Source organism: Hippopotamus amphibius, chromosome 17 (assembly GCF_030028045.1).
Source record: "Hippopotamus amphibius kiboko isolate mHipAmp2 chromosome 17, mHipAmp2.hap2, whole genome shotgun sequence".
Classification (NCBI taxonomy): domain Eukaryota; kingdom Metazoa; phylum Chordata; class Mammalia; order Artiodactyla; family Hippopotamidae; genus Hippopotamus; species Hippopotamus amphibius.
In genome coordinates this window covers 22807414-22819435 of record NC_080202.1, presented here as the reverse complement: position 1 = coordinate 22819435, position 12022 = coordinate 22807414, and the positions used below count along the sequence as shown (strand labels likewise).

The window sequence follows — 12022 nt, the reverse complement described above, 5'->3', positions numbered from 1 at the left end:
CTGCTTCTGCTGCCACATTGGTCACTGAATGTTGCCTTGAGGGTGGGGGTGGGGGGGAGGGGCAGTTCATACTTCTGAGAGTCCTGAGCCTGAGAGAAGGAGGGGGAGGGCGCAGCTTAGCTCTTAGATCCCCCACAGGCTGTGTGGGAACCAGAGAGCACACGTTCAAGTCCACACACCCCCTGCTGACACAGGCTGCCTACTGTTGCCATGGGGACAGTAATACCCACCCCCGCCCCACCCCCCAGGGCTGGCTGTGTGGTCACCGGAGAAGGGAGGGGGTACTTATTCTCGGCCAGGAAGAAGAGGGAGAGGGAGGCTTCTGTGGAGGGGGAGCAGCCCCTCTCCCTCCCCCCAGGCCTCGCTGGGCGTGGTCAGGGACTCTGCGGGTACCAGAGTGGGAGAAGGCTTAGAGGTCACCTCCTCCAACCAGCTCCCCTGCAGCGGCCAACAGCCAGCCAGCACCTCTGGCATCGGGGAATGGAATCCCGTGTGTGTGTCTTCCTATGGGAAGCTCATCGCCTCCAGAAGGGAAGCCTGTTACAGAGCGGTTGGCCCCTCACCAGCTGACCTGGCCCCTCTCCCACCCAGCAAGGCCCCTTCTCAGCCTCTTCCCCGCCTCTCATGCTCCTCCAAAACTCCAGCCCTGCCCTGGATGACGAGGTCCTAGAGCCTGGGGCCCCTCAATCCCTGGCTCCCGGGGCCCAGCCTGGCTTGGGACCCACCAGGGGGGCCCTTATTTCTTTCTCCCTGTTTTCTGGACCCTCCTCTCTGCACCTCTGCCTCCTAGTCTTACTCCCTCCTTGGGTCCCAGAAAGGAAAAAGCCTTTAGAGACACCATCTTGGGCTGGGGGAGGGATGCTTTCAGTGACAGCTCCTAAGTTCAAAGGCCAAAGACCCTTGGATTCACCTGTGACCCGTGAGCTCCTGGACACGGCATCAGGCTCCTAACTGCTCCTCACCCCTGCAGCCCCTGCACCCCCCCCACCCCACTCCCTCGGCCTCTCCCCTCTCCCCCCTCCTCCTCCCCACCCTCCTCTCTCTCCCGCCGTCTCTCCCTCCCGCCCTCCTCCCTCCACTCCTTGCTGTCCCCCCCCCCCCCATGCAGGAACACTTGCTGGCCTCCAGATGGCCTCCCCGCCTGCTTCCTTCAAGTCTTCCAACGGATGCCCCTTCCCACTGAGGCCTTCCCTGACCGCCTCCCCTTCCTGGTTTAGCTTTCTCAGTGCTCTTACCGCCTTCTGATACATTGTACAATGTATCTCTTTTTTTGTAGTGTCTCCTGCTACACTGTGAACTCCAGGGGGACAGGCATTTTTGTCTGTCTTATTCCCTGCCATAGCTCCAGTGCCTGGAACATAGATGCTTAAGAAATATCACGGCAAAGAAATGAACGCTACCACCCACCCCGCCTAGGGTGTGCACACACAGGACTCCACCCTGAGTACAGGGCAGAAAGCGCCGGCTGGGTCTCAGCTAGCTCTGCTGTGGCCTCCCTGTGTGGCCTCCACCAGCCTCCTCTCCTTTCTGGGCCTCAGCTGCCCCCATTATATAATGAATGGCTAGATTGGAACTTCTCCAGCTGTCGCTGCGTTGGAGCTCGGAGGCCTCTTCTGCATCTCTCCAAGTGGGGTGTCGACAAGGGAATTCACAAAGGTGGGAGGGGTGCCTGCTCAGAAGAAATCTCCAGGCCCTAAGGTCCCTACCCTGGCACCCTGGGGTGGGTTGAGGGGAACAGGGCAGCAGTAGTTGTGGGAACTAAAAACAGACTTGAGCACCTCCCCAGTGGCGCAATGGTTAAGAATCCGCTGCCAATGCAGGGGACGGGGGTTTGATTCCTGGGCCGGGAAGATCCCACATGCCCTGGAGCAACTAAGCGTGTGTGCCACAACTACTGAGCCTGTGCTCTAGAGCCCTCGAGCCACAACTACTGAGCCCACGTGCCACAACTACTGAAGCCCGTGCCTAGAGCCCGGGGCTCCACGACAAGAGAAACCACCGCAATGAGAAGACTGCGCACCACCACAAAGAGCAGCCCCCGCTCGCCACAACGAGACAAAGCCCACGTGCAGCAATGAAGACCCAACGCAACCAAAAGTAAATGAATTAAATAAGTAAACTGTTAAAAAAAAAACAAAACACAAGAGAAAAACAGACTTGAGGAAGGTTTCTCTAAAAATATATCCACATTTTAATCATCAGCGAAGTTCAACCCGGGAAGCCTGAGGGACAGAGCCCAAGCCCTCTTAAGGCCTGAGACCAGAGGTCAAGTGTGCAGAAGTGAGCCGTCACAGGAGGAAGCCTGCGCCCAGGTAGGTGAGCACGGGGGCCAGCAGGGCAGGCAGCGGCACGGGCAGCAGCCGTCCTGGGGCTCTGGACCTGAAAACCTGGCGCTGCCCCCGGGGCTGCACGGGCCTCACGTTGTCTGTCATTTCCACTTTCCGCTCCTTGTCATAGAACAGCTCCTGGGAGAACTGCAGGATCTGTGGAAGGCACAGGGCTCAGCAGGGAAGGAGGACGCGGGTGCAGCTGCACTCCTCGCTGTGTGACCTCAGGCCAGTCGCCTGGCCTCTCTGAGCCCTCTCAGGTTCTCGTGCAGAGATAAAAAATAAGGGATGTAAAGTGCCTGGCATGCGTGGGGGCTCAGCTCCCATTCACCTCCTAAGCAGAGGGGACCAACAGCTCTGGGTTTTGAGGGCCTATGATTAGCATTTACTATCGCTGCCAGAGAACAGTGGTTCTGAAGCTTCCGCTCGCATTAGCCTCGCCTGGGGGCTTGTTGGGCCCCCGATGGCCCGGGGCCACCCCCAGAGAGATGGTTTCCAGGGAGCCCGGCAGGCGAGGCTGCACCCTCGGCTGGGCCCGAGTACCTGGTTCTCCTGGAGCTGGATGGGCTCCTGAAACACGGTCCAGACCACCTTCTGGTCACAGCCTGGCGTGGTGAGCGAGCCCAGGTAGCGGAAGTAGTGCTTCAGTTTCTCCTCCTTGGGGATCAGGTCGAAGAGGCTGACGCTGTCTTTCAGTGTGGTGTTCGTATCTGGGAAGACAGGGGTGCCCCCCCCCCACATCTCACTCTGAGAGTTCAGGCCCCACCCCCACATCATCCGGGCCTTCTTTTGTAGGAAGACGTCTTCTCCGCTCCCCTCCTCCAGCCCCCGCCATCCTCACTCACCGGGTGTGGGGATGGCAGACAGCGCCTGCACCAGGGGCTGGAAGTTAACGTTCGTGGGTCCAGCCTGGAACAGGAGGGAAGGGGGCTTGCGAGAGGCTTGTGGGGAACCGGTGGTGACCACCAGTTCATTCTCCCCGTCTGGGGTGGGGTGGGTACGCAGCTTCCGGGACTGAGGCCCTCGGAGGCTCCGGGGCTCCCCACATGGGGGTGTACAAGTCACTGAGACACAGAGGGGACGTCAGAACCTCCCTCGCCCCCTCCTGCCTGGCTGGGATCCCAGGTCCCTGGAACCTAAGAAGCGGCCCCTCTGACCCGGAGGGGTGGCGGCCCCACCTCCACCATGAAGGCCAGCACTGCGATCTCATCTTCGGAGTTCGGGCTCTCATTCACGTTCCCCGATGTCCCCTTTTCTTTCTCATGTACTATGTGCATCTAAGGGGTGAGAGGGGTGGAGAGAGAACCTGTCAGGGTGCTTGGACCTTCCTTCTTGTCCAAGGCAAGTATACCCAGAACCCAGCCAAGGCACCCACCAGGGAAGAGGTCCCTCACCTCCATGGCAAAGCGATCTCCGTCGAAGCTGTGCTCTGAGCCCTGATCCAGCACCTGAGACCAGTGCAGGTGCAGCTGCTTGGCCCGATACCGGGTGGTCAGTCCTCCTCCAGCAATCGAGGCCTCATCCCCCAGCAGCACCATCACTGGAGGGCACAGGAGGGGGCAGAGTCCTGGCACCCACCTCCCCAGCTCCTCCCAGCCCCCTCATCCAGCTCCACCCAGGCACGACCTTCTCTCCTGTCTCCCACCCCTCACAGGCTACGGTCCTGGGCCTGAAGGGACAGGACAAGTGGTACAACCCTGGACCTTCCATGGCCCCCTCGCTGGTGTCCCTGTCTGCCTCTCCCTCTGCACACCCCCCACTGCCCAGACACACATCTCAGCCTGGTCCCGCCCCTGCTTCAACCCGCTCCATGCATGGTGCCCCACTGTTCCCGGGCCACGTCCAAACTCCTCAGCCCTGGCCGACTTGCCCCAGGCCCGGCCGGACTGACCCTGTGCTGGCTCTGGCCCCTCCTGGCTTCACTCTGTCCTCCGTGCACATGGGGCCACACACCACCCTTTGAACACCCCAGGCTGTTTCATGCCTCTGTGCCTTTGCACATGCTGTTCCTTCTTCCTAGAACCTGTCCCCTCCCCTGCCCCAGATTGCCCTGATACAGGATAGAAAATACTGCGGGAGTGTTCCCACCTTTCCAAAGTCCACCTCTCAGGGCTTCTCAACCTCTCCTCAGCAAAAGTGGACCTCCCAGGGCACCCTCCCAGGAGGATCGCGGCCCTCCAGTCTTCGGGTCCCGGGACTGGGTGCCCCCGCTGCTTGGGGCCTGCATCCCGTGCACCTGAGACCTACCTGAGTGCCCGTTGTTTTGCACCACCCACTTCTGCTTCTTGTCGTAGCCGGAGAAGGAGAAGGGTCCCAGGTTTGGGTCCAGCTTTGTCTTGGCAGTGGCGATGTTGATGGGGGACTGGCGGTCCTCCTGGCAGCTGTCACCCCACTGGTCCGGCCCTGAGCAGGGAGGGAGCGTGGGCTGGAAGTCAGGGGCGCCTGGCACCGGGGTGTGGCGTCCTCCGCCCCACTCAAGTCAGGCCCAGCTCAAAGCAGCAAGGTCTCCAGGTGGCTGGGCATCCCCCCAGCACAGAGCTCTGCCCTCACCTGCCTTCCTCCTCACACACACACACACACACACACACACACACACACACACACACACACACACACACACACTCTCTCTCTCTCTCTCTCTCTCTCTCTCACAAAGCCAGCAAGGCGTGGTGTGGGATGGGGTGGCACTAGGCTGTGAGCTGTGGGGTAGGGGACCACCTCCGATGCTGGGCTGTGAAAGGAGAACACCGTGATAACCTGCTTCCTGGGGGTTCGGAAGTTCAAAGGAGAGGGATGGGAGAGTGCACGGAAGCTGTGGAGTCCCCTGGAAGGGCCACTTGTGAAAGGACCCCGCGATGTGACACTAAGCCTTATCTGAGCACTGGGAGGCAGGGAAGGAGCCCCGGGGAGCCTGACTCCCTGCACCAGGGACCTTTGACACTAGTGGGAGGGGGCCAGGGCCAGGGGGGTGGAGCGCTGTCCTATCACCAAAACAGCAGTGGTGGGAGGAATACAGATTGCAGAAAACCAGGCAGTGTTTGAAAAAGTGCAAAGAACCACCTCCCAGGTCCACATGCAGGGGTGTCGCTGGAACAGAATCAACTCTCCATTTGGTTATGAGAAGGAGCAACATGTATTTCTTCCTTTGATGCTGCTCCAGATTTATTTCAGCGGACTGGAGGGCTGACTCTCGGTGTCAGAGATGATGACAGGAGGTCCCAGGGAAAACTCAGGTCACTCTACGTTCCCTGTTCCTTGAGCACCAAGAGAGTGTGTGTGTGTGTGTGTGTGTGTGTGTGTGTGTGTGTGTGTGTGTGTGTGTGTGTGTGTGTGTGTGTGTGTGTTAGGAGCTGATATGTGACTGGGGCCACCATCAGCCCTCATCCTTCCCACCCTCCTGGGATCTCCATTTCAACCTGGAGGGTCCCTACCACAAGGCTCGCTGCACTTACCCAAGCAGGTGTAGTTGGAGGGCTTGACTTGACGCTGGTAGCACCAGTGTGACTCTGGAACAGAGACAGGAAGGATGTGAGGCCTGTGCAGGTGCATGTCAGTGTATCTGTGTACACACACATCGCTATGAGTGCCGGCGAACTGCGTACACACAAACAACTGTGTGTATACAGTGGATCAGAGGCTGGGACTATCACTGGAGTCAGACTCCAGCTTGGGATGGGATGGAGCGTAGCTGGGATCCCATCCTGGGGGGACAGAGGGCCCAGGGGAAGGAGGCTTAAGAAGGAAAGGTAGGGATAGAGAAGGAGGTGGTTGAAGCTGCCAGGCCCCAGATGTCCCTGACCCACAACTGATCCACTGGTCCTCTTGTCCAGGGCACTGTCCTCAGGGCAGGCCAGACAGCCAGCAGCCCTCCAAGGCCCGTCAGCTCTCCCCAGGAGCTAGCCTGGATACTCTCCACCTATTGGTCCTCAGCCTTCCCCTCCCTCCTTGCATCCCCCACTTCAAACCTGGAAGGGAGGCTCCGGGGAGAGGGGAAGAGGAGGATTAGGGCCCATGCCCACCCCCTCCAGGACAATACAGCCACCTCCAGCCTGGCTGCTTTCCCAGAGTTGATGGGATGATGGGGAAGATTAGGCTAGTCCCTCCCCGGAACACACCCTCTTGTGCTATTAAGACCCATTCTTGGCTAAACTCTCACAGTCCTGCAGGGATGAAAGCAGCTAGGCCTTTTCCCCTGTCCTTCCAACCCGCCATCGTGGTGTTTGGGACTAGACAGACTTGCCTTCCAATCCCCCACTCTGCCTCAGGACAGGAGAACCAGCATCTCTGAAAAAAGGCTGCATCACGGACTTAGTGCACTAATGCAAGATGTTGACAACAGGCAAACTGTGCACATGGGAACCCTCTCCTCTGTGCTTTCTGCACAGTGTTTCTGTAAACCTGAAACTGCTCTAAAATTAGTCTATTAATTTAAAAAAAAAAAAGGCTGTGCCAGCAGGGTGGACAAAGCATTTGATCAGAGCTGGGATTCTAGCTGGGCCACTTCGGAGCTGTGGGTTTAGGGACACGTCACTCAATCTCTCTGAGCCTTCGTTTTGCCATCTGTAAAATGGAATTCATATCACCCACCTCATAGGACTGTGGGGAGGATTAAATGAGAGGTGGTAGAGAGTGTTCTCAGGAGCTTGGAATTTAGTCAAGTCCCTGACGAGTCCTTCCCTTCTCCTTGCCTCCCTCCCTCCCTCCCCTCCTCAACCTCCTGTCAGGGCACAGATGGCCAAAGTCGAGGAGGGGTGGAGAGGAGAGAAATGAAGTGAGCTGGAAAGAGCTCAGGGGAGAGGAAATTCCTAAGAAAATCAGAGCTTCCTGCTCAGCCTGAGCTAAGGCCTCTGAGCACACCCATCTCCACCCAACCCACCTCCTCTGAGGTCCCTGCACTGGGCATGGGGTAGGGAGGGGCAGGCTCTCCGTAAGCGATGGGAGGAAAGCCAGGAGAGAGCATCGATAGGAAACTGACCACCCCCCAACTCCGGGCCCCTCAGAGCCACCCTGGGTTTCTGAGTCTCCCAGCTCTGGATCAAATGCTTCTCCTGTTTTGCTGTCACAGTCTCTTTCAGAGATGGACAGCCGCTGCAGTGTCTTCCTCAGGCCTGTCCATCCCCTGCCCGGGACAGGGCTCTGCTGCCCCTGGGACGTGCTGCATCTGAGGAAGCCTGATAAGGGTCAGCTCTGCAAAGGGCAGTGGCCACGTCCCATCCAGGCCCCTCTGCATGTGGGCAGAGCGCTGAGGCCAGAGTCCATCACCCAGCCTCCAGTCCTAGCTCTGACTCTTGCTTATTCTCTGCAGGAGAGTTCATTAACTTTTCTGAGCCCACTTTCTTCCCCCCTTCCTCAGGCAGAAGGGGCTGCCTCCGATCTCCCAGGGTCAGTGTCTGAGGACGCACTGGATGGGAGGTCATTTGCATCCGTGAAAGGCTCCTGTGTCTCCACCTCTCAGAGGTCCTGAAGGCAGAAGGCGCCTCTGAGGTGGAGCTGGCCCCTCCTCGTGACTGAGACCCGGAGGGAAGCTGTTTCAGGGGAAGCCTGGCTTGAGCTGGAATCCTCAGGAGCCAGCTCTGGTGGGTGGAAGCTCCGTCAGCCTCCCTGGAGCCCATCTGGTCCAGGCTGAGCTTTTCTTAGGAATTTGCTCTTCCCTGCTTCTGGCTACAGCTCCTAGGGTTGTAATGGTGACCTCTGATCCACTGTCTTAATCACAGAGACTTCTGACCTGCTTGATTGAATGCCCTTGTAACTATCCTCTTCGGGAAGCAGAAGCCAGGAAAACGTGATGTCGATGAGGCCAAGGCAGGGGGTCAGGTCTATACCTGAAGACTGAAGGTAGGGCCTGGTTTTTAGGCAAGAGGTGGTGAGGTCACAGACCAGCTCCGGTTCCTGTACTGGCTCATGAAAGGGCAGCCTGTACAGATAATTACCAGCCCGCTGTCTCAGGCCACTTCCTAGAGGGCTGGGAAGGAGAGGAGCTACCCACAGGTCTTGGCAACAAGCTTGGGATTCTGCCTAGTCCATCTGCCCTGACCAGAGATGGAGCGAGAGAACGGACAACCACTGCCAGTCACCCAGCCACTGTCCCCCACCCTTGACGGACCCACCACCCCAGCCCCCCTGCTTTAGAGACGACTGAAAAAGTTCTCTTGGTGGACCTTGTTCACCCCACCCTCCCACTCCAGGGGGAGGGAGGAATCCTGAAAAACAGCTCAGCAAAACCTAAATATGCCCCGGGCAAAGTCTCAACAGCTCCTGGCCAGGCCTGGGACGCTGAAGGGGCCTGTGACCCTCTCCCCTCCTCTCTCATGGCTCTGGGGAGGGCCTGGTCACTCTCCAGCCTCAATGTCCCTAGGAGATGAAATGAGAGAGAAAGCAGGACCCTCGGCAGCTCCGGGTCAGAAAGCCCCAGGGCTCACCGCTCACCGGGAGCACAGCTTGTGTGAGGGGGCGGCAGAGAGAGATGCCTGGCTGGCTGCGCCCAGGCCAGTGGTAGAGCTGTCACAGCCAGGCAGCTAGGGAGTGCCTACCGTGCGCCACACAGGCATGGCACTAAGCACGTACACCCATTATCTTCTTTGAATTCTTAGAAAAATACCTGAAGTCAGAATTACTCTGTTTTGTAAGTGAGGAAACTGACTTACCCAAGGAGGAAACTGACTTACCAAGGAGGGAAGCGACTTACCAAAGGCCACACAGCTACAAAGCAGCCACATTAATTGCAAAGCATTTCTCTTTCTGTAAGCCCAGTGGCTTAAGTAGGTTTCAAACCTCCAGCCCTACATATGAAAACGTTCACATCCTGCATTTTCTCTTTCCTCTTTTCTCCTCTGCTAAGAAGAGGCCGGGAGCTGCTGCCAGTTGCTCCTCATACCTCACCACGGGCCAGCTGAGGCTCTCCTGCGAGAGGCACACACTCTCTGCTGCTGAGGGCACCCTCAGCCCTCCCATGACTCCAAGTGAGGACCATCTAGCTTTAGAGAGATTCGGCCAGGTGGACCCCAAGGACCATCGGAGGAGTAGTTGAGATGGGGACTGGCAGATGGGGGCCTCTTTCCAAGGAGATGGCTCCCCGTGGGGTCGCAGACAAAGTGCCAGATCGGATCCGCGTGCCCAGACGGTTGGAGGCACCTTCAGCTCCTTATCAAATATTAACACACCTTTCCTGCCACCTCCCAGCTAGGCGAATAATTAAGAGCTCGGCTTCACCATTAATCTGTAAACGAAAATCACCCTGGCCGGAAAGACCGGCTTGTCCGGGACCTCAGATCTCCGGATGCCCCTCGCCAGGCTGGAGGTGAGGGGTGCTGGCAGCGTCCGGGCCCTGGGAAGCGGGGATGCCAGGGCCCCACCGCACCCAATTTGTTGCCCTTGCTCCGGGCCGGGGGGCAGCCGCCAAGCACCGAGCCCCCGCGGGACGGACGACCGACGGAGGAGCACCAGAAAGGACGTGACACGCCAGAAAGGCTGAGAAACGGAGGCGTGAGCCGAGGCGGCTCAGAGACGCATCCCTGCCCCGGGCCCGCACGGCGCGCGGCGGAGGACCGCGGGCCCCGCGCGCCGCCGCCGCGCCCCCGCCCCGCTGCCCGCGCCTCGCCGCCCCCGCCGCACGCGCCGCCCCATCACCCGCGGGCGCAGCCTCGGCGAGGGGCGCGGGGCCGCAGCGCCCAGGGGCCACGGAGGGGCCGCCGAGGAGCCCCGGGGCGGAAGCCCTGGTTCACCTGCGCGGGCCCAGGGCGGGGCGGCGGCGAGGACCAGGAGCGCCAGCAGCAGCCGCATCCTGCGCAGCGCCGAGGGGCCACGGAGACGCCGCCGAGCCGGGGGTCGCGCACGGAGGAGGCCGCCGGGGGTGCCGCGGACATGCCGACCCGGCTTTTATAGCGGAGCCGCGACGGGAGGGAGCCTCGACAGCAGGACGCGGGGAGCGGCTCCTCCCCCTGGCGGGGCCTCCCCTCCCCTGTCCCTCATCTGAGAGCCTCCGCTCCCCACGGTGGCGCTCCCCCAGCCCCCACCGCGGGGTCACCTTGCCACCGGTACGCAAGGGCCCCTCAGCCACCCGTGTCCTCCAGCTCAGAGGCGGCGCCCGCCTCCCTCGCTCCTCCCCCCATCCCACACCTGGTCTCCGGTTTGGGACCAGGGTAGCGACATCGCCAGGTACTTGATCCACACATGGGTGGGGGCCTCGGATTGCTGCGTTGGATCATTTTGGCATGGACCCCTGCGCAGCCCTCTCGCCTCGGGAGCAGCCCGCGGGGCCCTCGGAATGGGCTGGGGGTGGGGGTGGGGGAGTGCAGGTAGCCTCGGGGGGATGGCGGAGTTGAGGGATGTGCGATGGCGTTTCTTGAATCCGGTGTTCCCAGAAAGAGGGCTTGCTTCTCTCTCTCAGGCAGTCACCGCTGATTCTCTGGGTCTTATCTCTTTTTCTGTTCCCTCCCAGGCTGCTCCAAACTTAATTTTTAAGCAACCGAGGGACTTCCCTAGTGGGTCCAGTTGCTAGGACTCCGCGCTCCCAATGCAGGGGGCCCGGGTTCCATCTAGTCAGCGAACTAGATCCCGCATGCCGCAGCTAAGACCCGGCGCAGCCAAATAAGTAAATACATATTTGAATTTTATTGAGGATAAAAAAAAAAAAAAGGTAACCCAAAGACTGTTCTCCTAATACAGAGTGAGGATGCCTGTGAATTGCTGTGGGAGTGTGTATGTGATGGCCAGCGCTGCGGCTGTGGAGGGGGCAGAACTGAGAAATGGGTTGCAAAGAGGCTCAGTGAGAGAGGAACTAATGGGGTCAGAGGAGAGGGGCTGGTCCTGTTGAGGCCCCCCCTCCAACCCCTGAGATACCATGGGAAGAGAAGAGACTGGGGTCTGAATGGACCTCTCCTTTTCTCATCCGCCGGAATCTTCAGAGGAGTTCAGGGAAAGGAAACTTTCCTTGGAGGAGGCCCTAGCATTTGGGGAAGTGGGGCTGGGGGCCTGCAGAGAAAGGAAGCTGCCTCTTGTCTCAGGAGGGATGCTCCCTCTCCTGGATTTGGCCCCACTGCTGCACTGCCCCTATAGACTCCTTCATGGCTCCAGGTCCTGTGCGTCCCACGTGGGGTGGGGGCTTCCGTGGGAGTCTGAGGCGCTCACTCAGACTTGGGTGGGGAATATGGACTTGGGTGGGCCTGGGCCCCCTCCATCAACAGGAAGCCCCGGTTTTCTGGTCTAGTCGCTTCCCCATCCGCTGCCAACCTCTCCGTCCCCACGGGCCTCTGAACCTAGGCGTGAGACCTCTGAAGAGGGATCACCTCCGCCAGAACTGTCTGGGCAAAGGGGCTTCCTCCCTGGTTAGAGTCCTGGCTGACTCCCTCCACCTTCTGGCCCGGGATCACACAGCCTCAAGGAGCAGCTTTGATCCTCCAGAGAAGGAAGGGGAATCCACATCAGGCTGAGGGCCCTGTTGTCTGCCCTGTGTTGGAATTTAATCACCAGCCTGGAACTTGGATGGTCCGGGGAGGGACTCCACCCCCCAGGGGTCTTTTCTGGGGAGTGGACTTGTGTCCGCAAGCCCGTAAAAATATATCTTTTAGGACTGGGGAATGGAGCAGGGAGGAAGCCCATTCCTGGGAATGAAGTCTGCTTCACGGGTCCCTGTAATCCCAAGCCAGCCCCGCTGACAGGCAGGAGAGAGATATGGAAACCTCCGGTGGGGTTAAGAG

General features: G+C 59.5%; 1 protein-coding gene across 2 annotated transcripts; it reads right to left on the bottom strand.

Moving 5' to 3' along the window:
• Nucleotides 1–2218: 2218 nt before the first annotated feature.
• Nucleotides 2219–10219, bottom strand: CA4 (carbonic anhydrase 4). 2 transcript variants are annotated; one of them, XM_057716275.1, is made up of 8 exons: nucleotides 10049–10219; nucleotides 5780–5833; nucleotides 4575–4730; nucleotides 3722–3867; nucleotides 3506–3604; nucleotides 3173–3236; nucleotides 2871–3037; nucleotides 2219–2483 (listed from the first exon to the last, which is right to left on the bottom strand). In XM_057716275.1, exons 1-8 carry the CDS (start codon nucleotides 10104–10106, stop codon nucleotides 2289–2291), a joined length of 939 nt encoding a protein of 312 aa, XP_057572258.1. In that variant the 5' UTR covers nucleotides 10107–10219; the 3' UTR covers nucleotides 2219–2288. The 2 variants fall into 2 exon arrangements, with proteins under 2 accessions (XP_057572258.1, XP_057572259.1); XM_057716276.1 differs by lacking the exon at nucleotides 5780–5833.
• Between the last annotated feature and the right edge of the window lie 1803 nt (nucleotides 10220–12022).

Bases quoted from the DNA above. Each gene is read 5' to 3' on its own strand.
- CA4 (XM_057716275.1), bottom strand. From the start codon at position 10,106: ATGCGGCTGCTGCTGGCGCTCCTGGTCCTCGCCGCCGCCCCGCCCTGG. The intron at 5,834-10,048 runs GTGAACCAGGGC...TCTCTGTTCCAG, and splicing joins CCCGCCCTGGGCCCGCGCAG to AGTCACACTGGTGCTACCAG. The intron at 3,237-3,505 runs GTGGGGCCGCCA...CTCCTGTTCCAG, and splicing joins TGCTGGCCTTCATGGTGGAG to GCTGGACCCACGAACGTTAA.